A 24441-nucleotide genomic window follows, 5' to 3' on the forward strand; every position below is an offset into this window, starting at 1 on the left:
TACAGTCTGTAGCTGGTGGGTAGGTAGGTGTGCTAGTTGGATGGGGTCCCGTCTGATGAGGTTGTCTACACTACGTACTATGGTCTACTGTGATGCGTAGTCTGGAGCTGAACTGCACTCACTGCAGGAAGACTACGGCAGCTTTGCTAATGCTGTGAGGATGACTTCTTCCTTCCTCGAGTGAACGAGCGTTGGGCAGCTCGGACAGCGCGTGCGCCCAGCATTAGGACTTGGTGGATGTAACGACCTGAACCAGCAGTGCATTGTAAATGTAAATAACTGCTTCTAACTGTTTAGTGCAATCAACATTTCACTCAGCAAAAGATCAATGTAGGGGAGGGGAACATGACGCAATTCAAGTTGTAAGATTTTTTTATCGCGATATTTACTTGTACAAGCTTTCAACAATAGATTTCATGAAATGATGAATACGCTCAGGTATGAAAGGTCAAAGTCATAACTACGATTTATGACACAAACATCAAACAACTTCTCTTTCAATGAAGAGAGAATGAAAAAAAAAAACAAACCGACATAACATCTTCCTTAAATTTGTACAGGACTGAAACGGTTAACAATATCGTTTCCTGGAATGACAGCTCATGTCTACGATGTACTATTTCCATAAACCACCGATTTCTCACAAAGTGACTGCACGAAAACCAATCTTGCACACAAGTGTCAAAATACTCCGAGCACACATCTTGCACACGGGGGTCAAATTCCTTGCATACACCAGTCAAAAATCCTCGCACAGTTCTGTCAAAGTTCTTGCTGACACGTCATCCCTTCTCGGCGATGAGGCACACAAGACAGCGACAGACTCAGAAATAAGCGGTGACTCTGTCGATCTCCATCAGATCATCTACAATCTGTCGAAAGAAAATACATATCAATAAAAGAGGGAAAATAAGAGCGGACAAAAATCATAAGGGAGTTGTTTATGTCACGTGATATGTTGAAGGCTAACCTGAGTTAAGGTGACCAGACGTCCCGCTTTAGGCGGGACAGTCCCGCTTTTGACCTCGTGTCCCGCCTGAATATCGGGCGGGACGCCCAATGTCCCGCTTTCTGGCTTTCTGGCAAGTCCATCAAATGTCCCGATTGTCTTTAAAAATCACTTTTTTCGGCGTTTTTTGACGGTGACGACACCATCATCGGCACGTGTCCCGCTTTCGCCCCCGAAACGTCTGGTCACCTTAACCTGAGTCAAACATGTCGCTGTTAGTTTGAAAGGCAGAGCCGACATCAGCTTGTTGAAAACCGAGTTATTATCATCACTTTCATTTGTTCCTTTGGCGGGGTGCAGAGGAAGAGAGCACACATTCACTGGTCAAATATTTTACCTTCTGGTGTCACTGAATGCAACAGCCAATGAAAGAGCTTCAAGTTCATGTTAATGAGGCGTTGCCATAACAGCAAGCTTACTTTTATGCGGCTTTGAACTCTTTGCCACACACAGGCCAGTTTCTGATGTTCAAAGGTTTAGCTTTTGTCATCAGAACAGAGTAATTCACGAAGATTTTTGAAACCATTATCTTCCTACTTCGTTTAATCGGGTCCCTTGAATATGTTTTAAACTCAGGTTGGCCTTTAACACGCGCGACATATCTGAAACTGCAGGACTGCTTTTAAACTGAACCCAGTTCACTGTATTTCCTACCAACTGTCATGCTTCACTTATCAACCAAGCAGCTGACATTTGAACTCCTACTGTGCCTGCTCCACACAATCACCGCTGCCAGCTTCTTTCAATACAGCTGTAAAAACTTACGCAAACATTACCGGTTCCCACCAGCCTGTTATTAGCTGAATTTTGTTTTTAAAATCCAGGTACTACTCGTCTTGTACTCCATGCCTGACCTGTTCTACTGCTGTGCCCATGCGACGTGCCAGCTCCATCTTCTCGTTCATGGACAGGTACAGGTACTTCCAGATGAGCTCGCCGTCCAGGATCAGGCGGTGAGGGTTGGCCAAGCCCTGTACTGGGTGCTTGACGGTTCTGTTAGGCACAGTAAAACATTTCTTATGTAAGGTTTCTGGCCCTGAGTAAAGTGTTAGTCTCACAACACATCCTTCCTCAAACGTGTCAAGCGTGGCTATGTGCTAGGATTTTGCAACCAGCCTACCCAACCAACTACCCGACAAAAATGTTGTGGTTGTAGTCACCATACAGCATCTACCAAGCAAAAACACAAAGCCCACCTGAAGGCTTTAGGGTTGAGGCCGGCTGTGTGAGGAAGATGGGTGACCAGTGCATTCTGTAACATAAGCAGTCTGCGATACACCTTTTCTGGAATGGGCATCAGATACCCTATTCCGCCATCCAGGGTGCCTATAAAAATGGATACAAAGAATTCAGAAGACTAGACAAAATAAAACATGTTCATTTAAAAATAAACTTTCTACATTAGAAAGAGTTAAGCTACCAAATAAAAAAAATGTACTGATTTATTAGATGGGAGAGAGTTCCACCTTTTTGCAGCATAGCAGCTAAAAATTTTGCGAGCGAATGTTTTTGTTCTGATGATAGGGATAGTTAGTATACGGTCATGAGCCGAAAAGCTGAGTTGTCTGACTGGAATGTAGGGGAAGAGAAGTAGTCAGGGTAGGAGCCTGCAAAGGAATAAAACACAGCACCGACAGCTCATACTGAATGAAAGAACAATAGGTAGACAGACAGATGGCTCTGTCCACCAGTCTGCAGTGATGATGAATCCCAGATTTCTGACAAAGGACGTGAAGGTGATGAAACAAACAGTACTGAGCAGAACTCACCAAAATAGGTGATGTGGCGCTTCTCCATCTGCTCGCCATATCTCTTCTTTGTGGTGGCGTCCCACAGGCGGCAGCGCACACGAAACATGGTGTTGATGTGAGACCCGGGGTTGAAGTCGGCTTTACGCAGTAAGCGCTGGCCTCCATGGCTTTCCCTTGCTGATACACAAATAATGATGTGCGTATATATATATATATGTGTGTGTATATATATACACACACAGTCTCTTGAGTAAGAGAACTAATGCTGACAACAACTATATTTTCATGTATCTGCACTTAACGATGAAAAAAAAAAAACCAAACAAACCCAACAACAACAATAACAACAAAAACCGCAATCAAATGACAACACCATTTCCCTTTCGTGTCCCTCACACAATCTGAGCAAAATCCACTTCTTTCACCTGTCTCCAAATTTAAACTACCAGAACCATTGCACCACACATTATCCTCACAGACTAAACTCAGCAGGAAGCAACTCACTGGTGACACGCCCTCTCTGCATGTGACATCTGTTTACAGGGCTAGCTGCCTAGCTGTGACATAGCCTTAGTTGCTGGCTCAGTGTAAAACACTAATTCCCCCGCCCTACTCCAAGTCCAATAATTAAACTTTTTTTTATCTAAGCACTCTAATGATTGCCTAATTAATAATTAAAAATAATGTAAAGTATTGAAAAACCCAGTTCCAAAGAGAACACATCATGTTTGTCAGAGAGAACTTTTTAAATTCTCAAAGCATATTAATAATTTGTATTCTGTTAAAATATGAAGACAGACCTAAGTTTAATAAGATTTGGCACAGCACATTAATTATTGCTACACCAGCACACAGAAAGGGAGAGGAATAGTGATTACCTTCTGGTGTGTATGAATACACAATCAGATTCTTGTTTCTGTCTGATGCTGTAAAAGGGTTGAACAAGTATTAAAATGTGAAATTATGAAAAAAAGATTATTTAATCCAAGGATATTGATACATTTAAATTGTTGATTTCTCTTTTCATGTACAAATGAATATGGGTAAGCAGATACACAATTTATTTCTTGCTTTTTGTATACAAATCAACAAACAGGCTTCTGAAAGCACATATGATCAGGAGAGAAGCTCTTAAGAGGCCTTAATGCTTGTATGGCATGTGTTTTGTCACAATTTCACTTGCAGTGAGCATGAAAGTAATGACTAAGATTATCAGAATCTTGAATACCCAAGAAACACAGCTGATTATTGTCCACCAGAAATTCCTGTGTGTACACCTCCAGAGGTTTGTGATCCTGCAATAGAAACACAACACTGCAGGAAACTTTAGAATCCACTCCACTATAAAAATAGGTATTGATTTAATAGTTCTTGAAATATTCACTCAGTGGGCATAAAAAATTGCAGATGACACACTCTCACACTGAAAGAGACTTTTACAATTTTCCTATCACAACGTTAATGCCTGTATTTTTAATGTTTTGCTTTGACTCTTTGGCATTTATGCATTCCAAAGATAAGCAACATAACACATTCACTGACACTGAAAGATTGCTTTAACCTGCAATCATTTCTTTCTTAATCCTGCACAAGACACACGTTTTCAACTATGATGACATAACCTACCCGGCTGACAAGGGATAAAACTTTTAAGTTGGTCTGGTAGCGGTAGAGGGTTATGGATTTGAGAATATCTCCAGCCAGAATAAGATTCTTGATGGTGACCAGTGAGTGGATGTAGATGTGAGTGTCAATGAAGGCCACACCACTCAGATCATTGTCTTTCAGCTGCCAGATGTACAGCTGCCAACAAAATGGTAACTTTATTTAAAGCTCATCGTATATTACCAAGTACCACAGCAATGCAATTTTCTCTTTCTTGTAACAACCCCGCCCAGTTAGTTTTAATACAATAGGAAAATTACATGTCCTCAAAGAAGTACGACTGAGCATTGATGGAAGATATATAATCCTAAAGAATGGCTCATTTCCAGAATACAGATACAGTGATACCTCGGTTCTCGAACATAATTCGTTCCGGGAGGACGGTCGAGAACCAAATTGTTCGAGAACCGAAGCAATGAAACCCAAAGGAAATAATGGAAACTGGATTAATTCGTTCCAAGCCCCAGAAAATGCCTATTTACTGGCCTAATTGTAATATATATGTAGAAAAACATGAGTCTCAACAAGAAATAAAAAATAAAAGTGTATTTATTAAAACAAAACAAAAAAATAAAATGTACTGTACAGTACAGTAAATTGTGTTTCATTTACTGTACTTGTACCAAACTTTATGGCAGGAGGGAATGAATGTGGAGGGAGGAGGGAATGGGGATGGTTATTGTCACTGATGACGCAAGCAAGGTGCGCTGGGCCGAATGAACGCCATTCGGCTCAACTCGGCTCATCTTGGACGTTCGGATGTTCGAGTTTCAAATATTTGTTCGAATTCCAAGACAAAATTTTCTCGAATTTCCTGGTCGAATACCGATTTGGTCGAAAGTCAAGGCGTTCGAGAACCGAGGTATCACTGTATATGAAAGCAGAAGCAGACACACTCCACACAATAATAATAATGTGAACATAACACAAGCATCACGATCAAGATAGATCGCACTCTCTGCGCAGACCAATAATGATAAATAAAAGATAACAGCCAGTGGACAGTGAGGTACGTGTAGACACACTGAACAACATCAAGATGAGGCACAAGAGTAGAAGGTAAAGCAATGGATGAAGGTAAGAAGGGATGCAGACACCATAAACAGTGTAAGATGGAGTCATTACATGATGGTTAGCATGACAGACGGTATTGCCAGGGAGTTAAGAATAGTAATTCAGGGCTAGTACTTTGTGAACAGAGAGCGTGTGAATGTAACCTTAAGTCTGAGTGGCGAATGTGATGAGGAAGAGAGTTCCACTGCTTAGCAGCACAGAGGGAGGACGTCCATTGTCCGCATGTGACTGTCTGTAGGAGGGAGGGATGGAATGCGAGAGTCTGATGAGAAGCAAAGGTTTTGGGCAGGTGAGGACAAACAAGATTTTAGTAAAGTAGTGCTGGGGGTGGGGGGGAGGAGTCTTCAAAGAATCCATAACACACAGTTGAGAGCTTGTAGTCTATTCTAGATTTAACTGGTAGCCAACGAAGAGAGTGAAGAAGTGGTGTGATGTGTTTACATTTGCAAGTAATACATATTTACCTTCTGTCCGATAGCAGTCAGGAGAAATCCATTGACATGTGCCAGAGCAGAAACTGGTCCTTTCTGTTCTTTGTCATAAACCACCTAACAGAGAAAAAGACAGAGACACCATCAAAAGAGGCGTCTAATCAATATTTTCTCCTTCTTACCTACTGAACCCTTCAAATGTTGTATTCATACATGCACTTGGTAACCAGATTGTCTAAGCCCAATGGTTACCTTCCCCTGCTTTCTACTGAGACAGGTATCTACTCCACAGCTGGTCAACTTGGTGAGTAGAACGGGGAGGGACAGCACACCCAACTAAATGTGTATTCGACTGTTAGTGTGCATGTCTTCCGATTCAGAAGCCACTAAGCTATCTGCTACCTCCAAGCTCTTTGAACTCTCTATTAATATACAAATGTGGGTGAATGTCAAATTCAGAAATGTTTAATCATAACCTTTTAACCTCTCTTCTTCCTCCCAACTGTTTTTCTTTCCCTTCTAACTCTGTCATAGCATCTTTCACTTTCATCTTATTTGTAGATGACTTACAGCATCCAACATCAGCACAAATTTATCAACAAACATCCCTTTAAACACATATATCTCAGCTGGTCAACAAAATGGCCAGTGCTCACACAATAATCAGTTTGCCAAAACAACAGTCAAAACTGCTGACCTTCATCTTGGTCTTGGTGAGTGGTTGGCCTGGCTCCGGCACTACTTCAATGATATCCAGGATGATAACCTGCCATGTCCAAAACAACAAGCATGAAACTGGCTCACCCTGTGCTCAAGATGTCTGTTCACCAGAAGATGAACACATTAACATCTTTGCATGCAAGAATGAATACTGTATTGTCTTTGTTGATTCTGCAGGCATCATCATCTTATGCTCACCTTCCTTTTCTTGTTGCTCTTAACAGTTTTTTTAGTGGTCCAAAGACAGTTTCTTCACAGCTTTATAAAATGATCTAAAGTTTAAAGTAAGATTTTTCTTCTTTTGCTTTTTTTTTTGTGCACACAAACAACTGTGGGACAAAGCAGCAACTCAATAAATGATAAATCTGAGAGAAAATTGTATGAGTAGAAAATCTTATTGGTACACCAGCTATCTTTTAATTTTGTTCTACATTAAGACAAAAGGTAAATGAATAAGTAAGAATTTCTGTATAATGCCCAGGAAAATGAGACTGACCCTGCCTCTGGCAACAACCTCTTCTCCCATGCAGTAGGTGGTGCCAATGGCAATGTAGCTCTTGAGTCCTGACAGCGTACCTTCAGACTGCAGCTGTACATTCTTGAGTGTTGTGATACGCTCCCACTCCTCACACTGGTAACTGACACAACAGACAACACAGTGGATGATCACAACATTCCGACACAACAGACAACACAGTGGCTGACACAATAGACGGCATAAAGGTTGATCAAAACATTCTGACAATAAAAACTGAGTGTCACAGTGCAAGCCTACTCTTCACATTAATGACTGGAAGGACAGACCGACATTCTCACAATAAAGTTTAAATGTCATAATGTGCTCCAACTCAAGCAAGACAGAGACCCTGACAGTAAAGGTTAATTCGTCCTTGTACAGCACAGATGTTTCCATTGACTTTTTTTTTCCTATTTTAGATAATTCACTCCCTCCCCCAACACCCAATGTTTGGCATGGTAGGCCTCAGCATTTATTCAACATTTTTCCGTGGGTCACATAAACTGCTAAGGCATGTCTCCAGCCTTGTCATACAGTAATGCATGCATGTCCTAGAGATCAAATAATATTTCTTCAGAACCAGCCACTTAGACCATCTGGTCGAAGGGAGCAAACCTTAATGTATAATTAGTTCTCTGGAACCGGAAGTCTAGTGTCTTCTTGTTTCCTTTGGATCAAAATTCTGAATAGTTCCTGACAATATCAAATATCAAACAATTTAAACTTTTGGCATATCTATGCTTATCTGCAGGCAAAGTAACCTTAAGGTAAGTATCTTACCTGGCATTGGGAATCAACTCCCATGTGCTAGGTGTAAACAACTGTACAGAGTATATGTCTATGTTGGGAAAAATGAATCTCTCATCTGAAAACAAATGCATCTTGGTTAGCAGTCAGTTAAACTTGGTTAAACTTTACTATTTGTTTTTCAATTTTTCTGATGAAGACATCAGACAAATATGTGCTAAATACAGCATAGAATAGAATGCACAGCTGCCCCAAAAATTGATCTGAGCAGCCAACAGTAAGTCTGGACTGCCTTTATTCAGTCAATATGTCTCATTTTTATCATTAAAAAGTTTTTTTTATCTCTTATGTGTAAAAACACATAAAATAGTGTGAGTGATGGCCTTTGTGAATGTACGTGTTATTGGTATTTTTTTTTAAGAGTGACCGCCATCATCAAAACATGTTCCTTGTGCAATGTCACATGGCAAGTAAAATAATTTTCTTTCTTCATATCTGCGAAGATAACACGCACAGCATCTTTTCTGTACAACAGTAAATCTGATATGATTGCATTTAAGGGTGAATAGGTGACATTTATAAAATACAGTCTGAAATATTGCAAGACTGCACATATTGGCTGCTGCTGTTCAGAGAAAAACCGATAAATCTTTGTCTCACCTCTTGTCACATACTCCCACAAACGATCTTCTGAGTGTGTTTTGGGGATCTTGTTAAGTGGCTCAGGTGTGCTGATAGCAACAGCATACAGCTATCACAAAACAGCCAAAGAAGTGTTACAGAATACCAGATTTTGTTACAGGTATTTTCACAGCACACAAGCTTTTAAAGCTTTTACCAAGGAGGTTCTGTATAAATACTACTGGTCAGCTGGCAAAAGTCAAGATTCAAATTAACATGGAGAATGGAAGTCTTTGTCACAATTTACCACATGCAGAAGAAAAAATTTAGTTAGATCTTACAACTTTTAAAAGATTACTTATGTTACCTTACCCTATCAGTCAATTAAAAACAAGACAAAGGTTAGGCTCCCATACCTTGCTATCTGGGTTGTATGACACAAAATAAGGTGTACATCGCAGAGGCACTTTTCTGATAGGCCAAGGGGCATCATATGTCACATGCGTAGGCAACACACATATTCGAAGCTCATTCTGAAAAAATAATCACCGAAGTCCAATGTGGGATAACTTTACAAAAATCCAATCTAAGTTAATTTAATGTCATATTTCAGAAAATGAAGAACAGTGTGAATTTGGAGGCAGCAAGAAGAGGGAAATTACCATCCCTCACATACACATAGCCATCATGAACGCTTATTAACACAGCAGAAATTCTGTGCCATTAGCGCTGCTTGATGTGTGTTTCTTTAAAGCATGTGTGTGTGTGTGCACTGCATAAATGTGTGTAAGTGTGGATTTGAAGGGGAGGGGAAAGAGAAGAAATATGCTGTATACATTGGGTTAAAAAATTTCAAGCATACACAAGCATTAACATTAATAATAATAATTATTATGATGGCAATGTTTATCCACCAAAAATGGGCTCAAGAGACTTATATACATGAAGTCACACAAGCACACATTTATCAGTAGGCATCAAATGCGTCTTACAAATTGATTCACCTTCATTGAATTTTGAATTCATAATTCTCTCTCTCACACACACACAGAGTAAAAATTTTTACCTGTTTGTTGAAGTAAAGAAAGCCATTTGGGCAGTTGACATTGTGGAAAGGGGCAAAACTGCTAACCCAGCCATCTATGTCCATTGGATGTATACGCAGAGAACCCTTGGATGTCATAAAAACCCAGTACGGACGGGGTCCACAAACAAACACCTGCAAATTATGAAGCAGACACATCTCTGCGATGTTAAAGTTAACTGGAGCTATTTACTCAAGATAAACCTGTGCTTGGTGGTGTAGTTCCAAACAACTTCATAATGATCTGTTTATCAATACTTTCCTTAAAAATGACTGCAGCATTGCTTCTTTAAAGCTGTTGCGTGATTGTTGTAGTGGCTCATATGCTTAATCTTTCAGTGCCGTGAGAATATGAGAAGACTGTTTCTGCCATCTCCTGACATTACTGGATACTTCTTCTGTTGTAAAATGGACATTCTGCATACAAACAACACATCAACAATTAACATAGTGATAGTCATGACACTCACACCAGAGTAGCCCGAAACATTGTTGAAAGTCCGCAACCACTGAGTGGAGTCTAAAGCTGGCCCCTCCACCTCATTGACTTCTGTCTGTTCTCCCTTGTTTGGTACCTGGCCCCAGGTCTCATTCAGAATCAAGCCATGGTCATATTTCTTGAATCGAACCTTCAAACGGTTTTCAGAAGGATTGGAATCAGATGACTGGAAGGGAAAAGCTTCATAGATGAGCAAATCCTTATCAACACGAGCCTGAAAACAGAACAAAATGAAAAAAGCCTGTGTACATAAGGTCGCATCACTGTAAGCCTTCCTAAAACTGGTTTAACAGGATGGATAAGCTTTGTAGAGAATTACATTCTATAATCATTTCAAAAAAGCATGTGATGCAAAATCTTAAAAAAGAACCCAGTGAAACCAATACCCTCTTACTGTTTAAGGCAAAAACATAAAAATTGAATTTGTTCATAGAATATGATGCTTCATGCCAGCATTGTCTCCATGCTCAGAAAGATGGAAAATGCACCTGCATGTACAGATGATAATACAATGTGGCTCACCATTAGATAAGGATGACTGTTGTTGAGACCCATGCCGACCACCAGAATTTCTTTCACAACAGGCATCTCACTGGCTGTGGCCTTGTCCCCTCCTACAAGTCCACTGCTGCTGCCGCTGCCAGTGGACGTTGTGCTGCTGGAGCTGGCACTGGGCCCTACACTTTGAGTGCTGCAGTGGCAACAGCAAGCGATCAGTAATGCTACTTAAGTTACTGCATGAGTACATTAATACAAGATCTGGGTGTCTGCTGCATGGTGCCAACTGCTTTTTTATCATCAGGGATAAAACAAAGGCTGCAAGAGTCTATGTGAAACACATTCCTGTCTCTGTAGGCTGCATATCTGCTAAACAGCCAGAACCACATGTAAATACACTCCTCTGTATGTAGGCTGCATGTCAACTATAGTAAACAGCCAGAACCACACGTAAATCCGTTGCAATATACAAATGTTTCTGTATATTTAGGCTAATGAAAATGCTATCAACTTGAACTGCCATGCTGCGTGAGAGTTGTCATATGATAATTAATTAAAGCATGATATTTTTTAAAGAGATAAATTTAAGGTACACTGATGCTTACCCAGAGGACTGCTTGCTGTCCACAAGCACTTTTTGCCCCATGGGGAAATTCTTGACATAGTAACACAGTGTGAAGTCAGGAAGGCTGTAAATCTGGAGACAAACAGAAGAAATGACTGTTGGCTACTCTCTCTAAAAACAATGCATATTTGTGGACGAATATCATTCATTCTAAAAATGTGTTAAACATTAAATCACATAATAAAGCATAATGATCATACTTTTTTCTCTAAAACTGACCAGTAACCATTTTTTGTGAAAAAAACCCCAGCATTTTCATTAATGTAGAACTTTAATCCTCAACTTAATAGCAACGTTGAATTCAAGACATTCAATTTTAAAATGTTAAAAATTCTTACCTCTAACACACCATTTTCTCGAGCCACAAGTCCCCAGTATGTTGGTTCTACCTGATTCACCTGTGTCTTTATTCTAAAAAATAATGAGACATAACAACTCACCCACTGAAGTACGATTAAAATGATTCCCTCAAAACATCCACCACCATAAATAAAATGTATTCAGCAATTCTGCAAACTAATTAGCAATCACACTGATTAATGATGCATTGGCATGTCATCTTGTATGGAATAATATAAAACATTGCAGTATGGAATGCTAAAAAATAACAATACATCATTAGAAATTTTGTATCACATAACATCCAAGTTGAGCAGTTCATTGCATTCCTTCTACTTTGAACATAGTCATGATATATTTCAGTGGCCGTACATAAAATAATGATTTGAGCTGTCATGATATTCTTTAATTAATAATGCACAACTATATTTTGAAACATTGAAAGAAGCCATAAAATGACCTTTGTTACAAAAAGTAAGCATATGAACTGATAATTAAAAAAAATCAACAGAGGCAAATTCAACTTACTCTGGTGGCTGTGGAGTAAGGATTGTGCTTGTAAAAGATGAAGCAAAAACTGAAGTGTCCGATTCCCCATATAACATCTCATCTTCATCATCCGCATTGCTGCATAAAAATAAATAAAGAATATCTTCTGGAATAGCATGGTGATAAATCAGACTTAGCTAACATCAGTCAAACATGGGTTATATGTTGTTTAGCTTGGGTAAGGCAAAATTTTGTTCCAATCCAGATTAAAAGATGAAAAACATATAATTTTCATAAACAATTCCCTAGAGAAAACCCTTGTCTCTGCTGTATTTACTTACATTTCATCCAGGACGGCTACCTTCTCTACTGGTTTAGGTACCTTCTCAGGCGAGATGCTGGTGTCATTGGTATGAATGGATGCTGTTGTAAACATTCCACTCACATCTTTGTAAGTGCACACCTCAACAATTTTGGGGCTCTGGATAACAGAACAAACATCTTTTTACAACTCACTACAAGTGAGTTATGTGCAAGTGAACAACAGCATTACCATGATCCCTCACAAAATGCAATGTGGGAGCTAGCTAATGGACTTGTAACATTATTCATAACAAAATGCTAAATGGGAGGAAATTAAAAACTGTCTAAGGTACTAGCAAACATGGTATAATAAATCTTCAGGATACATTCTGACATTAAGAAGCATTCATGGGCCAAACTGCATGACTGTTCGTATTTCTTTATCACATTTTGCAGAACCCTTAATATCCAGCTGCTAAACGTGTTACATTTGTTAGACATCTGTGCATAAGGTTGAAGAATTTCAGAAGTGCTACTTGCCTGTGCAATAGGAGGTTTAATAACGTTCAGCCGCACCCCTGAGCTGTAGCTGTCACTCTGCTTAAGCGTTAGCATGACTACCTGCCCCTGTTCCGCCATCAACATGATGTAAGGGTCGGCCACGGAGCAGCGCTGAATGGGTGAGCCAATGTCAATAGGAATATGCTGCAGCTGATTGACTGCAACAAGTACAAGCTGTCCTCTAGAGCCCTCAAATACTTCTATGTGACTATGTGTTTCAGACAGAGAGAGGGTTGACTGGAAAAGAGAGTATGAGAGTGGGAGACTAACAGGAACAGACAGGGTACATGCACGTGTCCCTGCATACAAGCATATCAGCATGTGCACCTAACTTTATGCAGCTCTTAGAGATAAACTGAGAAGCATACTAAAAATAAAACAAAAATAACCTTTGAGGAATAACAGTTTCAGAATGTAAAATATTTTGATATTTAAGTTCTCAAAAGTATTCCAGCACCCATGAACAGGTACATATGTGAACTTAAATATTATATAAGAAATACATTCAAGGTATGAATGTCTGCAGAGAATTTATTCCTCTTTTAAATGCAGCAGCTCCTGCCCTTGAACTTGAGAGAGTTCTTAAGCTAAAGATTTTGACAAAAACTGCAAGTCCAGCTATTAGTAAATCAGGATTAAGTCAATACACACAAATATGACCAGGAGTATATATACACATTCACACATGCTTCTATGTACACACCTCCCTCCAGGAGGCGAATGGTGGTGGGTGACACCTGGAGGATGTATTTACGGCCACCAAGATTGGCCACATGCAGCGTGCGCGTTGTGGTAGAAAAGCCACTGTGATCCAGTTCATTAATTTCCTGGCCAGTCTGAAGGACCTGCATTACATAGCATCATATCTTGTGTTTTAACCATGAAACTCTTACAAATATATGTATAATCTGGACAAAACACAAGAGATCCAGGCCAAAAAAAATATTGATCAAAGAATTCAATTTACACATAAAATATTCACAACTATACAGATTCACACATTAATGAGCCTCCACACATACTTTCCCCATCCGATCATCCCTATCACTGCCAAACAGAACTTACCGCTTATGGTGCAGCTTCTCAATATACATAGAAGTATGAGCTAGTGCAGATTCTCAACCTTTTTCGTGACTGTACCCCCAAAGAGTGAAAGTATGTCCGTGGGTACCCCTTATACATAAGTTCCCGCATAAAAGTACTTTCTTTCATAATAGCATGTGCTTATTTATGTCGCTGCGTACCCTGCATAACCCTTGCCGTACCCCTAGGGATATGCGTCCCACCGGTTGAGAACCACGGAGCTAGTGTACACAAAATATCTCTTGAGAAATATAGAGAACCAATTTTACTAACTGAAGAGAGAGTGATGAGAAGGGTGAAAAAGACTCACCATGCTGGAATCGTTGCGACTGAGAATGAGGAAAGCATGGCCACCTGTGATGGAGGGCTCTGGAACTTCATCTCCACTTTTCTTTTCCTCCCCTTTTTCATCCGTGGGGGATCCTGACTTCTCCTCCTCTGCTGACGAGCTGTACACCGTCCACATATCATAGCAGCCAAGCAGCTGGAAGGTTGTAACCACCTGGGGGCGTATGCTGCGCTGCAGACAACAAAAAGGACTTCAGCTTATAAGATCTCACCTTTTCTGCTTCCCCACCTTATCTCATAAATTCTAGTGCTACCGCTTAGTTTGTTCTTCTTCCACACAACCCCATGTGTCAATAATCCACTTATCCACTATTGAAGTACACAGCACTACTCTTACCTGCAACACAGAAATGGCTCCATTTTTGCCATATCCTGAGGTTGTGACCAGTTCTAGGTCAGGGTCCAGGTCATTGGAATATTCTTCTGACAGAAATGCAGGTTCTCCCATTGCCATGTTAGTACATGGGGCAATGTTCCAGATAGTGTCACAAACCTGGAGAGCAGAAACTGCTGATAAACCCTGTCCTAAGCAGAATTAAGAGATTTTCTCTCCATCTCTTTCATAAGGATCAACACTTGTGACAGTTGTAGTAGCATCATTTGAAAACCTTTTTTTTTTTGTAAATGTTTAGTGTGCTCTGGTGGACTTAGTAAAATATGGGAGTGAATGCCATCTCAAGGAACAAAGAAAGTGTGTACTGAAACAAAAGCCTTTCTCAAGCCATCTTTGCTTACTCCATTCAAAAACAGATCATCAGAATAGTCCATAGGGGCATCTCCTACCTCAAAAACATAGGATGTCAGAGTAGTCCCTGCATTCTTGTCACTGTCACCGTAGACTTCAAGCTCATCCAGATTCTCAATCTCGCTGACATCAGAGGCTGCCAACACATGATCCTTTTTAAAAGCACACATCACAGGCATTTCAACTCCATCCAGTCTATTGCACACCCTTTTTTTTTCCTACCCCTTCTCCTAGATTTTTATGCATTAAATATCTACTTCTTTTTTGGATTCATATTGTTGCAGTCCCATACAGCCTCTTGCTGTTCAAGACTGTCCCACTTACCCAACTGCTCCAAGCCCTCTACCCGTCGTCTTTTCGTTGGAGGCTCATGGAGGCGGCGGTCAGCATCTGGCTGCAGCACCATCCCTGATGCTTTCTCCTGGTAGCGAAGAAGCAAGGAGTTACCCAGCCGTGAGCCAAGGAAAAGGTAGCCATTGGGAATGACACACATCTAAAATGAAGAAAGGAAAGACATTCATTTTGCTATAAAAATATACGGAAGCATTTGTGTTGACAACTGTGGAGTCCAACTTAAAATAAGACAGCATACATTTGTGTTTTGTACATAACTTTGAGGAGGGACAGCATCATCTAAAGATTCACCGCAGTGAAGGAGAAGGTCACTGGTTCAAGGCTTGTTCTAGCCTGTGGATGGAAATTGTCCCTTGCTTACCCAGCAACTGCTGTGCAGGAATGGGTACCTGATTTATCTGGGAGGAAAAAGATGGTGGATGGAGATGGCTGAGCTCTGCAGCCCACATGATGCGCCCTAGACATGGTGGAGCACATTCACTTCCCCTACGGATTTATGCTGTGGCAAACTTTTATATATATAAATAAAACACAACTGGCACATAAGTCTTAGTTTTCTCTCATCTACAGGCATACATGTGCTTGCATCATCACAACAGTTAGGGTTACTTTGGAGCTAAGCAGCAATGCAGATTTTACAGTGATATCAAAGCATATAGATTAAGTGATATACCGGCATGCACACATCAACAAAAATCCATGGGCACACACATTAGGAGAAAACTCACACAAGTAGTCAGTACACTAGAGGCAGCCTTGTCAAAATGAAATCCTCGGACAGAACGCATTCCATCCACAACCAGAGTCAGTACATATCTGAAAAGAGATTTTACAGCCTGTTTCAGTAGCTTTGCCTCTAACATTCTTCCAACATTTCTTTCCTCACCTCAACTGCCAAAAAGAAACAGCAAGGAACAATATGGCTTTCTGTGAACATTCCTGAAATATTATACTGAATCCGTATCATAACTTTTTATTTCTGGATATATTTCATGGTATGGTATATGAAACAGTAGATTTGGGTCAAGGAAGGTAGAGTAAACTAATGTAAAAAGTATATTTTTGTCAATTAAGGTACAGTAAATCAATATTAACAGAAGACCTGCTTCCCTACAATGACTATTATTGATATTATGCCTAATATTAAAAAAGGAAGTCATCTATTCAAACCTGAAGACATTACCACCTAGACACCCGCACGACCTTTTCATTCATCTTTTGACACCAAGTCATCTAGTCTCACGGACTAAGACAATTACGAATGGACAGAGGTCTTTCTCCTACCAAACCCCATCAATTTGGAACAGATTACCCGTCAGCCTTTGTCACTCTGATTCTCTTACCACTTTTAAGTCTAAACTTAAGATGCATTTTTTCAGAATGGTAACTTTACTGTGACCCTGTCTTGCCTAATGTGTCTGTATTTACTTTATGCATGAACAGGTATTTCTGTTGTAGAAGTGAGTGTGTCTATGTATATGTGTCTATATATATATGTGTGTCTATGTAACTATGGGTGCATGGCTGTTGGTGATTCAGTTTACTGCTGTATATCATTTCTGTAAAGCACTTTGAACAAATCGTTGGAAAAGTGCTATATAAATGTTCAATATTATTATTACTTCATCTTTATTCCTAGGCAGGGTGCAGTCATACCAGTTGAATTCTAATGTCTAGAAGTCAGCTAAAGAGCTAATATTTTTATAAGCAGTTTATCATCAAGCTAGCATGAATGTTCTGTAAGCCATTCTAATTCTCTGTCTGGATATGGCTACAAGTAATACACAATCAAAATATGACAAATATGATAAAAATGCATAGTGATGACCAAAATACACTAGAACTAAAAGATAAACGATACTCAAAGAGTAAAAAAAAAGAACTTTTTCAACAACAAAGACAGACAATGAACTTCAAGGGTTGGGGCAAAGAATTAACTCATAACATGGTAATAAGACAAATAACAAAAGAAAACAAGCTCATCTCAAAATTTTCTCTTACAGTTCCCCTCCTTTCAGAGACAAGACACATCTGTCAGAATCAATCAGAGCCACACGAACACAGTCAAGGGTGATCTTCACATTCTCCTGGGGGCCTGGAGAAACATACAGAAAAATTTAATGTGCATAAGAGCAGAAATAAATAAGGAACACTTTCTTTGAAGTTTATTAACGCTTGCTGAAATAGTCATTCAACATACACCCTCTGACATATTCTGTCACAAACTTTATCATATATATTATTCTTGATAATAATTGTATAACTTCATCAGTAAAGGACTGTACCTTTTGGTAATGAGAACATTTCAGTAATCACATATAGCATTTTATAAACCATTCTATTCATTCAACTGAAGGCAAATATTTACCAACAATATGAATATTTTCACTCCTATTTTTTAATCTAACTGCATAAACTTGGTCTTATTCCTATTGGGCACAGAAAAATAATTTTAAAAAAAGCAATGTTTAAAAATGAAGCAAATATCATCTTGGTATTTCTCAACACCACCTCAGGTCTTTCTTTGCTATCCCAACATTCCTCTTCTCCATCCAGTTGAACTTTTATTTCCACTTAATTTTACATTTCTCTAGCCCCAAACTTAAGCCAACCACTTGATTAAATTGTGGAGCAATTATGTCAGAAAAATATAGGCCCTTACGCAGTGGGAAGGCTGAGTACTGTTCTGCTAAGCTGTTGAGAGACACACCATAAGGTGGCACACTTTGATTCAAATACATCAAAGAGTTGTCAGCAAAAACAAGAACTCCACCTGGAAAAAGAACAGTCCTGCATTCAATGTTTGAGGAAAGAACTGAAAATTGTCGTTTTAATAAAGAGAAACATTAATCTATAAATTATATGTACGGTTGCTCAAGTAGTACTATTTTAATTTCTATTTCTTCTTTTGTTAAACAAAAAATGCATTCTCATACAATCTGAACACTTATTTTTGCATGCTAAATTACATGTGTGAGCACGTAAGCACACAATTAAGAGCATATGCTTGCATGCATATCTGCAAAAAAAAAAACCAAAACCCTCCATGGAAGCTCACCAATAGGCTTAGGCAGAGGTAAGGCCATTGAGCAGTCAAAAGGGAGATTACTCTGGGACCAGATAACAGGATGCACTTTCTGCTGGATGTTGATGGAGATTGCAACTATACTGCAGGTGTCTGCTCGAACTGCCACACGTCTGAATACATAAAAATGCAAAACATTCTCGTTAATCCCATTAGCATATCAGTATCTCCTATACAGAATAGTACACTGCTGCACAAACATGCAATGCATCTGGCACATAATTCACGCAGATAATCATGTCCACCACAGGAGATGCATTTGTTTGTATAATCACAAGACATATGTTTATCTGAATAATCATGAGATGTGTTTATATGTAAAATCACACTGCCTGTTTGCCGCCCCAAACCCCAGGATACCATTTCCATAGAACATGATTTTCTGCAATAGCGTAGAAAAGAAAGCATGTTCAATAAGTAAAACTAACTTAAATATATGGACACAGCAGAAGAAGAACAGTTAGATTCATTCAATCTTTCAAGAAACCCTACCCGGACCATGTTGGCAGAGGTTCAAACAAGATGAAGATGGTAGGTTCATAGTAGCCATGCATGAACTGCACATCTAGAACCTTGATGATCTTCTCATCCAACTTGCCCAGGTCGATGATGTATGATGACATGACTGGAGATTTTCTGGTGAAAGAAAGAACTAACTGATGAGTTACTTCTCATTCATGAATGTAAAGGGCGTGAAGCTGTGGATTAAAATTCCTACGTCAACTTTTTGGAGATCAAATGCATGTTTTAGTTATCTATATTACAATTTTATGTGTTAATTTCTTTATTGACCACTGAATGCTTTAACTTGTGCTTCTTAAAATAAAAATGCAGCCCTATGCTTCCCGAGGAGTAAAAAGGAATAGACTAAAATAAAAACATTTAGGCTATCAATAGCATCAACACTGCCTCATTACTTTTTAATGAAAACAATTTATATGATAAATGCTAGCATTTATATTTAAGTGACTGGATAGGGTGTAGGGTGTAACCTATGGCAGCATCTAATTGTTGGTATTTGCACCTTCTGCATGTTGCCATGATATAGCCTTAGTTGCTGGCATGGCATAAAACACCAATAAACAAACAACAAACCTTCTGCATGAAGGTACATGAGATTGTGTAAAACCTGATATGAATGTAACAGGGAAAGACCAGTAAGAAGCATAACTCACGTGCTGCTTCCACCTCCATCATAATCTTCTGCTAACACTTCTTTCCGAAAAGGCAGGATGACTAGATGACGACCATATATCAACATGGCTGCACACCGCCCATCAGGGTCAACACGGACAAGGGGTATGTGGTTGTTAAAAGAAAAACCCTCCTATTATAAAAGAAATGGAAGAAATGAATAAAACAGAATAACTTTTAGCTAATAATGAATTATATACTAAAATAATAAAATAAAATCACAGTTAACATTACAGTTTAGACTTTTTCAAACCAAATTAAAAATAGATATAGTAGGAGCAAAATTAAACCTTCACACTCAAGAAACAGAAAGCACTTACATAGAAAAGCTTGCTCTAGTCTATTAATCTTTCATAATCATCACTTTTTGTTTGGGTAACTGAAAGTTATTACAGAACCAAAAAGCAGCAGCAGTTACACTTTTTTCCAAACAAGTTAACTCTGAAAAAGTGCACAGAGATGAATGTGAAAGTGCTAAATAAGCCATACTCTCAAGTCTGGTTCCTCAAACTGATGCAAAGATGATGTCTTAAGATCATGTGTAGATGGGTCATACTCCACCACAGAAAGCTGCACAACACATTGAGCATTTCAAGCAAAGTAAACAAAATATTTATGCACATCAGATGGCTTCCTTCTGCACATTTCTTTAAGCCACATAGATTCTATTATAAAGCACTTCTACTACTTTTAGCGATACAGATGGTAATTATTTAAAGTGCTAGAGATGCAAATTATGTGCAATGTTTTCTAACCTCATCCAAGTATACTAACCATCATCTTTATACCTACTACAATCAACTTCAAAAAATGTTGACGATCATCAAGCAAAAATTATCTCAGAAAGGAAGAGACTGAAGCGTCTAGTCCAATAAAAACCAAAAATACTTGGTGTAATGCCAGCTGTAACACAATACCTTAGCATCCCAGAAGCTGAGAAGAAGAATATCTCGCTGTGCACCTGCCAGTTTCACTGACTGCATGGACATAATGTTGCCAAAGAGGGAGAATGATTTCAAACACTCCAGCCGCATTTTTGGTCCATCTGAGTATAGTAAAACAATAGCTATGGGAAACAACTAGTTACTGCTAGCTTAAGATTAAGAATTTGTAAGAAATCCATAAATTATTACAAATTTTTCTTACCAAAAAAAAACCCAAGAAAGGGTAGGAACCACAGACATTAATATATTTCACTATTTGAGTTACATCAACAAGTTATAACTTTATTCCAGTGGGCAATTAGTAACAGCCCTTTTCAGCTTCCTGATACTGTTATAAAGCTGCTAATTAGGCTTAGAACCACACAACATCAGCAATCAATAATACCATCACACATTCATAAGACCTTGATATAATCACAGTTTAGATCTGCATATGATAATTCATTCACACTCAGTAGTATTCAGAAGTTGCATTGCTGAAACAACAAAGTACACTCTCAATCTGTTGGTACAAGCACACAGAACTAATGGCATGATAGAATTTGACAGAACTCTCCTGATATGACATGACTATCATCACATACAATTGCAGACACTTTTAAAAATGGTATCTGCTCTATTTTTTGTATTTTATTTTCTGCCTGGATTACATAGAAGATTGCTCCGTGCAGGTGTATTCAACTCAATCCAAACTATTGTTGTCCTTGACTGGTAAATTATTGTAGTAAATAAACAAATAGCGCCATCTGGAGTTTTCAAATCTACATCAATCCACTGGTGGCTTTTCCAGGGACAAAGTATTTTTTAAAAAAATCAACAATAAATTTCGGAATTAAGGCCTCAACTATTCTAAATCTAACACTTAAATTTAGAGAGAAACTAGCCAGAAACAAAACATTTGACAAAACTTAGAATAATGACACTACACTTTGAAAGATTAGCTGGAACAAAACCAACATACCAACACCTGTCTTTTCTAAGTCTTTTCCTGAAGTCTGCAATAAAGAAATATCATTGTTTACACTTCACTGAACATTGCAAGAACACCATGCAAAGTAGAACAAGTCAGCAGGGATTTTTAATACATTCATGGAAACAGACAGGCTCAACTAATATACACTGCCGCTATGGCATCTATGTTGGTTCTACATCTACAGTAAGGAGTGAGCCTACCCCATGTCCATTAAGACAGACACTAGGCTTATTGCTTAAAAATAATGAAGGCAGCGATAGCCTGCATATCCCATGTTCTTCACTCTAATTCTAACATTAATTTAGATCTCATATTTCTTCCAACACCAGATAAGAAATAATAATAATAATAATTCTATAAAGAAAGAAAATTAAAAAAGTAAACTTTTATCTTTTCTTAATATTTATATGAAATTCAATTTCACATCCCTTCCAAGTAATCCAACATGCCTTTCATGACCATCCCCATAAGTGTATGAGTGAATTTCCAAAAGACTCACATCAGGCTCAGAGTTAAGTCTGTAAACATGAAGTTGGTTGGCTCCAGCAATAACAAGATTTGTCTCCCACAGATTAAAGAAATTGCACTGAATACTGTGCTCTATGGCAGTGGCTGGATGGATCTCTTTGTACATGCAGAACATTGAGGAAGACATAGCCATTTTGACAATGTGCTATATTCCACACTTGACTATAAGTAAACCATACAACACCTCTGGAAAGATGGCCCAATTCCTGAAATAAAAGGTATCTTCAAGGAAAATGATCATCCAGAATTTACTTCTACTGTACAGCTAAGCTTTTAAAGAAAATTGAAACGAAAAATTTCATTTATCAAATGAAACTTTCAAACATGATGAACTGATTTGTTTTAGTAGCCTGGGTCTGTTTCCCTTAACTTGCTACATCAAAGTTAAGTCATAAACAGTGGTCAATAAAGACCTTCATGAAAATGGATATGCTTAAAGTTACAGACCATCTTTTGTTCTGTTATGAAAAGTTTTCGTTACTCAAGACTGTTTACGTTAAAAAAAAACTCTAAATTGAAAAAAAAACTGTGCTGGCTTTAGAAAGATAGTAAACATATTACCATCCGGACACTTAGTAGTGGATCTAATTCTTGACTAATTTTTAAAGGTCGTCGATTATGATTATGTAAGGATAAGCTTACAGCAATACACGTTTTCTAATCTCAAGTCTTGTGGGTGTTGATATTTTGTACGATATTGAAATCCTCCGTCTAACGACTCGTCCACTTTTTTTTTGTTTTGTAGAGAGGAAAAACTGAAGTCTTTACAAACAACGAAGAGAAACAGTCTGGACTAATAGTTGTCTTATTAATTATAATTAAATATATTAACACTTATTCCATACTTTTAAAAACTGAAAAAATATGTCCTGTTGACTGGTGTGAGCTTAATTGTGTCTGTGTATATGCGCGCGTATCATTCAAACGAAGTTTGAGGTTGATCATTGTTTATTGTCTTCGTCTTAATTACTATATGCTGAAATCGAGAAACATCTTTAAACGAATTACTGACTATGCGAAAGCTACATTTTTACGGCTTAATTTTGAAAAGAATTTTGCTCACAGTTTGGTATTTTGTTTAATTCTTCGAGTTGCAATCACGTCTGCTCGCCGGCAGACATGGGCGCCGCCATCTTGCACTGATTTTCGTTTCTGGGCGGAAGAAGCGAGAGTTACTCCCCCGCACCTTTTTAACTCCTAAACCCCTCGCTACCCGCCTCCTACACCACCCATCGAAGTCAGTATAAAATAAATTGACAGTGGATAAACCACAAACACTTGTCTACTTAACCCTCGCTGCCTTCCATTTTCACTTCCGACATATGGGTCTTCTGGGGGAAAATTTTGCTGCACCACACGGGTATCGAAGCAGTGATTCCTTTCGGTCCGGATTTCAGTGCTCCAAGTACACGGTTATCTGTTTTCCCAGAGATAACATTGCGACTCCGTCAAGGCTCAATTGCTATTGTGAGGTTAGAGACGAGGCATTTTGACTAGTAAAAGAAAACATTAAACAATAATAATGCTTTTATACTATTTACTAAATAGTAAAATAATTGCTTTTATACTATTTACTAAACACCGCCTAAATGGTCACAACCTTTGCAGCACTGGAAGCCCAAAGAGCAAGGGTCCCATAGCTTTTCCCAAGATAGTCTTCAATCACCTCTATTCTACCCCTCTGTTGTTAGCTGTTTTACGGGTATTTCTCGACAGGTAAATTTATAGATCCTTGAACTATATGTATTTGTACTGCTGGATCTTAGTGTGAAACAAGTCATTTGTAAATAAAGTTGTCAAAATGATTGCGGAATCAGTTATATTAGTGTGCACATAAAAGTATGAGTAAGAAAGCGCACGACAATGTCCCCAGCTTTCCCTATTTCCAAAGCTTTGCTCGAGTTAATCTTCTAGTCAACATTGTGGCAGAAACAGTTTCATTCTGCTTGTAGATTTAATCATGCAGAGAAAAATAACTTTAAAATGTTTTCCCAAGTTAAAATACTAATAAAGTATCCAGATTTGCCATTAAAAGAGTAAAATTTTGGAGACAAAACTAGCAATATGAAGATATAAAAAGCATATGCATTTAAATATGAATAAATCATAATTTTTTTGTGTTCTACACCTTGCATACATGGGCAACACAAGTCATATGTAATTAAATATAAAAAACTTTTTTTTAGAGCTTCATAGTCATTTAAGGAGGAGGGGACACAGTGATGGGCACTGTCCTCAGAAAAGTGAGGTCTTT

The 24441-nt window shown here is 38.6% G+C and overlaps 1 protein-coding gene across 1 annotated transcript; it reads right to left on the reverse strand.

Moving 5' to 3' along the window:
- Positions 1-354: 354 nt before the first annotated feature.
- LOC112576574 (cleavage and polyadenylation specificity factor subunit 1-like) lies at positions 355-24082 on the reverse strand. Its single transcript, XM_025259125.1, has 37 exons — positions 23251-24082; positions 22159-22393; positions 21648-21681; positions 20660-20787; positions 20232-20312; positions 19724-19875; positions 19041-19184; positions 18522-18661; positions 18126-18236; positions 17465-17558; positions 16192-16279; positions 15434-15602; positions 15148-15245; positions 14702-14857; positions 14327-14536; positions 13637-13778; positions 12913-13091; positions 12411-12550; positions 12109-12207; positions 11580-11652; positions 11222-11313; positions 10641-10809; positions 10090-10332; positions 9602-9754; positions 8952-9068; positions 8575-8665; positions 7948-8032; positions 7147-7288; positions 6628-6696; positions 5964-6047; positions 4387-4563; positions 3989-4055; positions 3639-3686; positions 2779-2937; positions 2206-2335; positions 1864-2002; positions 355-872 (listed from the first exon to the last, which is right to left on the reverse strand). Exons 2-37 carry the CDS (start codon positions 22318-22320, stop codon positions 825-827), a joined length of 4413 nt encoding a protein of 1470 aa, XP_025114910.1. The 5' UTR covers positions 22321-22393; positions 23251-24082; the 3' UTR covers positions 355-824.
- Positions 24083-24441: the final 359 nt, after the last annotated feature.

The sequence above is a fragment of the Pomacea canaliculata genome, linkage group LG12 (assembly GCF_003073045.1).
Source record: "Pomacea canaliculata isolate SZHN2017 linkage group LG12, ASM307304v1, whole genome shotgun sequence".
NCBI lineage: Eukaryota > Metazoa > Mollusca > Gastropoda > Architaenioglossa > Ampullariidae > Pomacea > Pomacea canaliculata.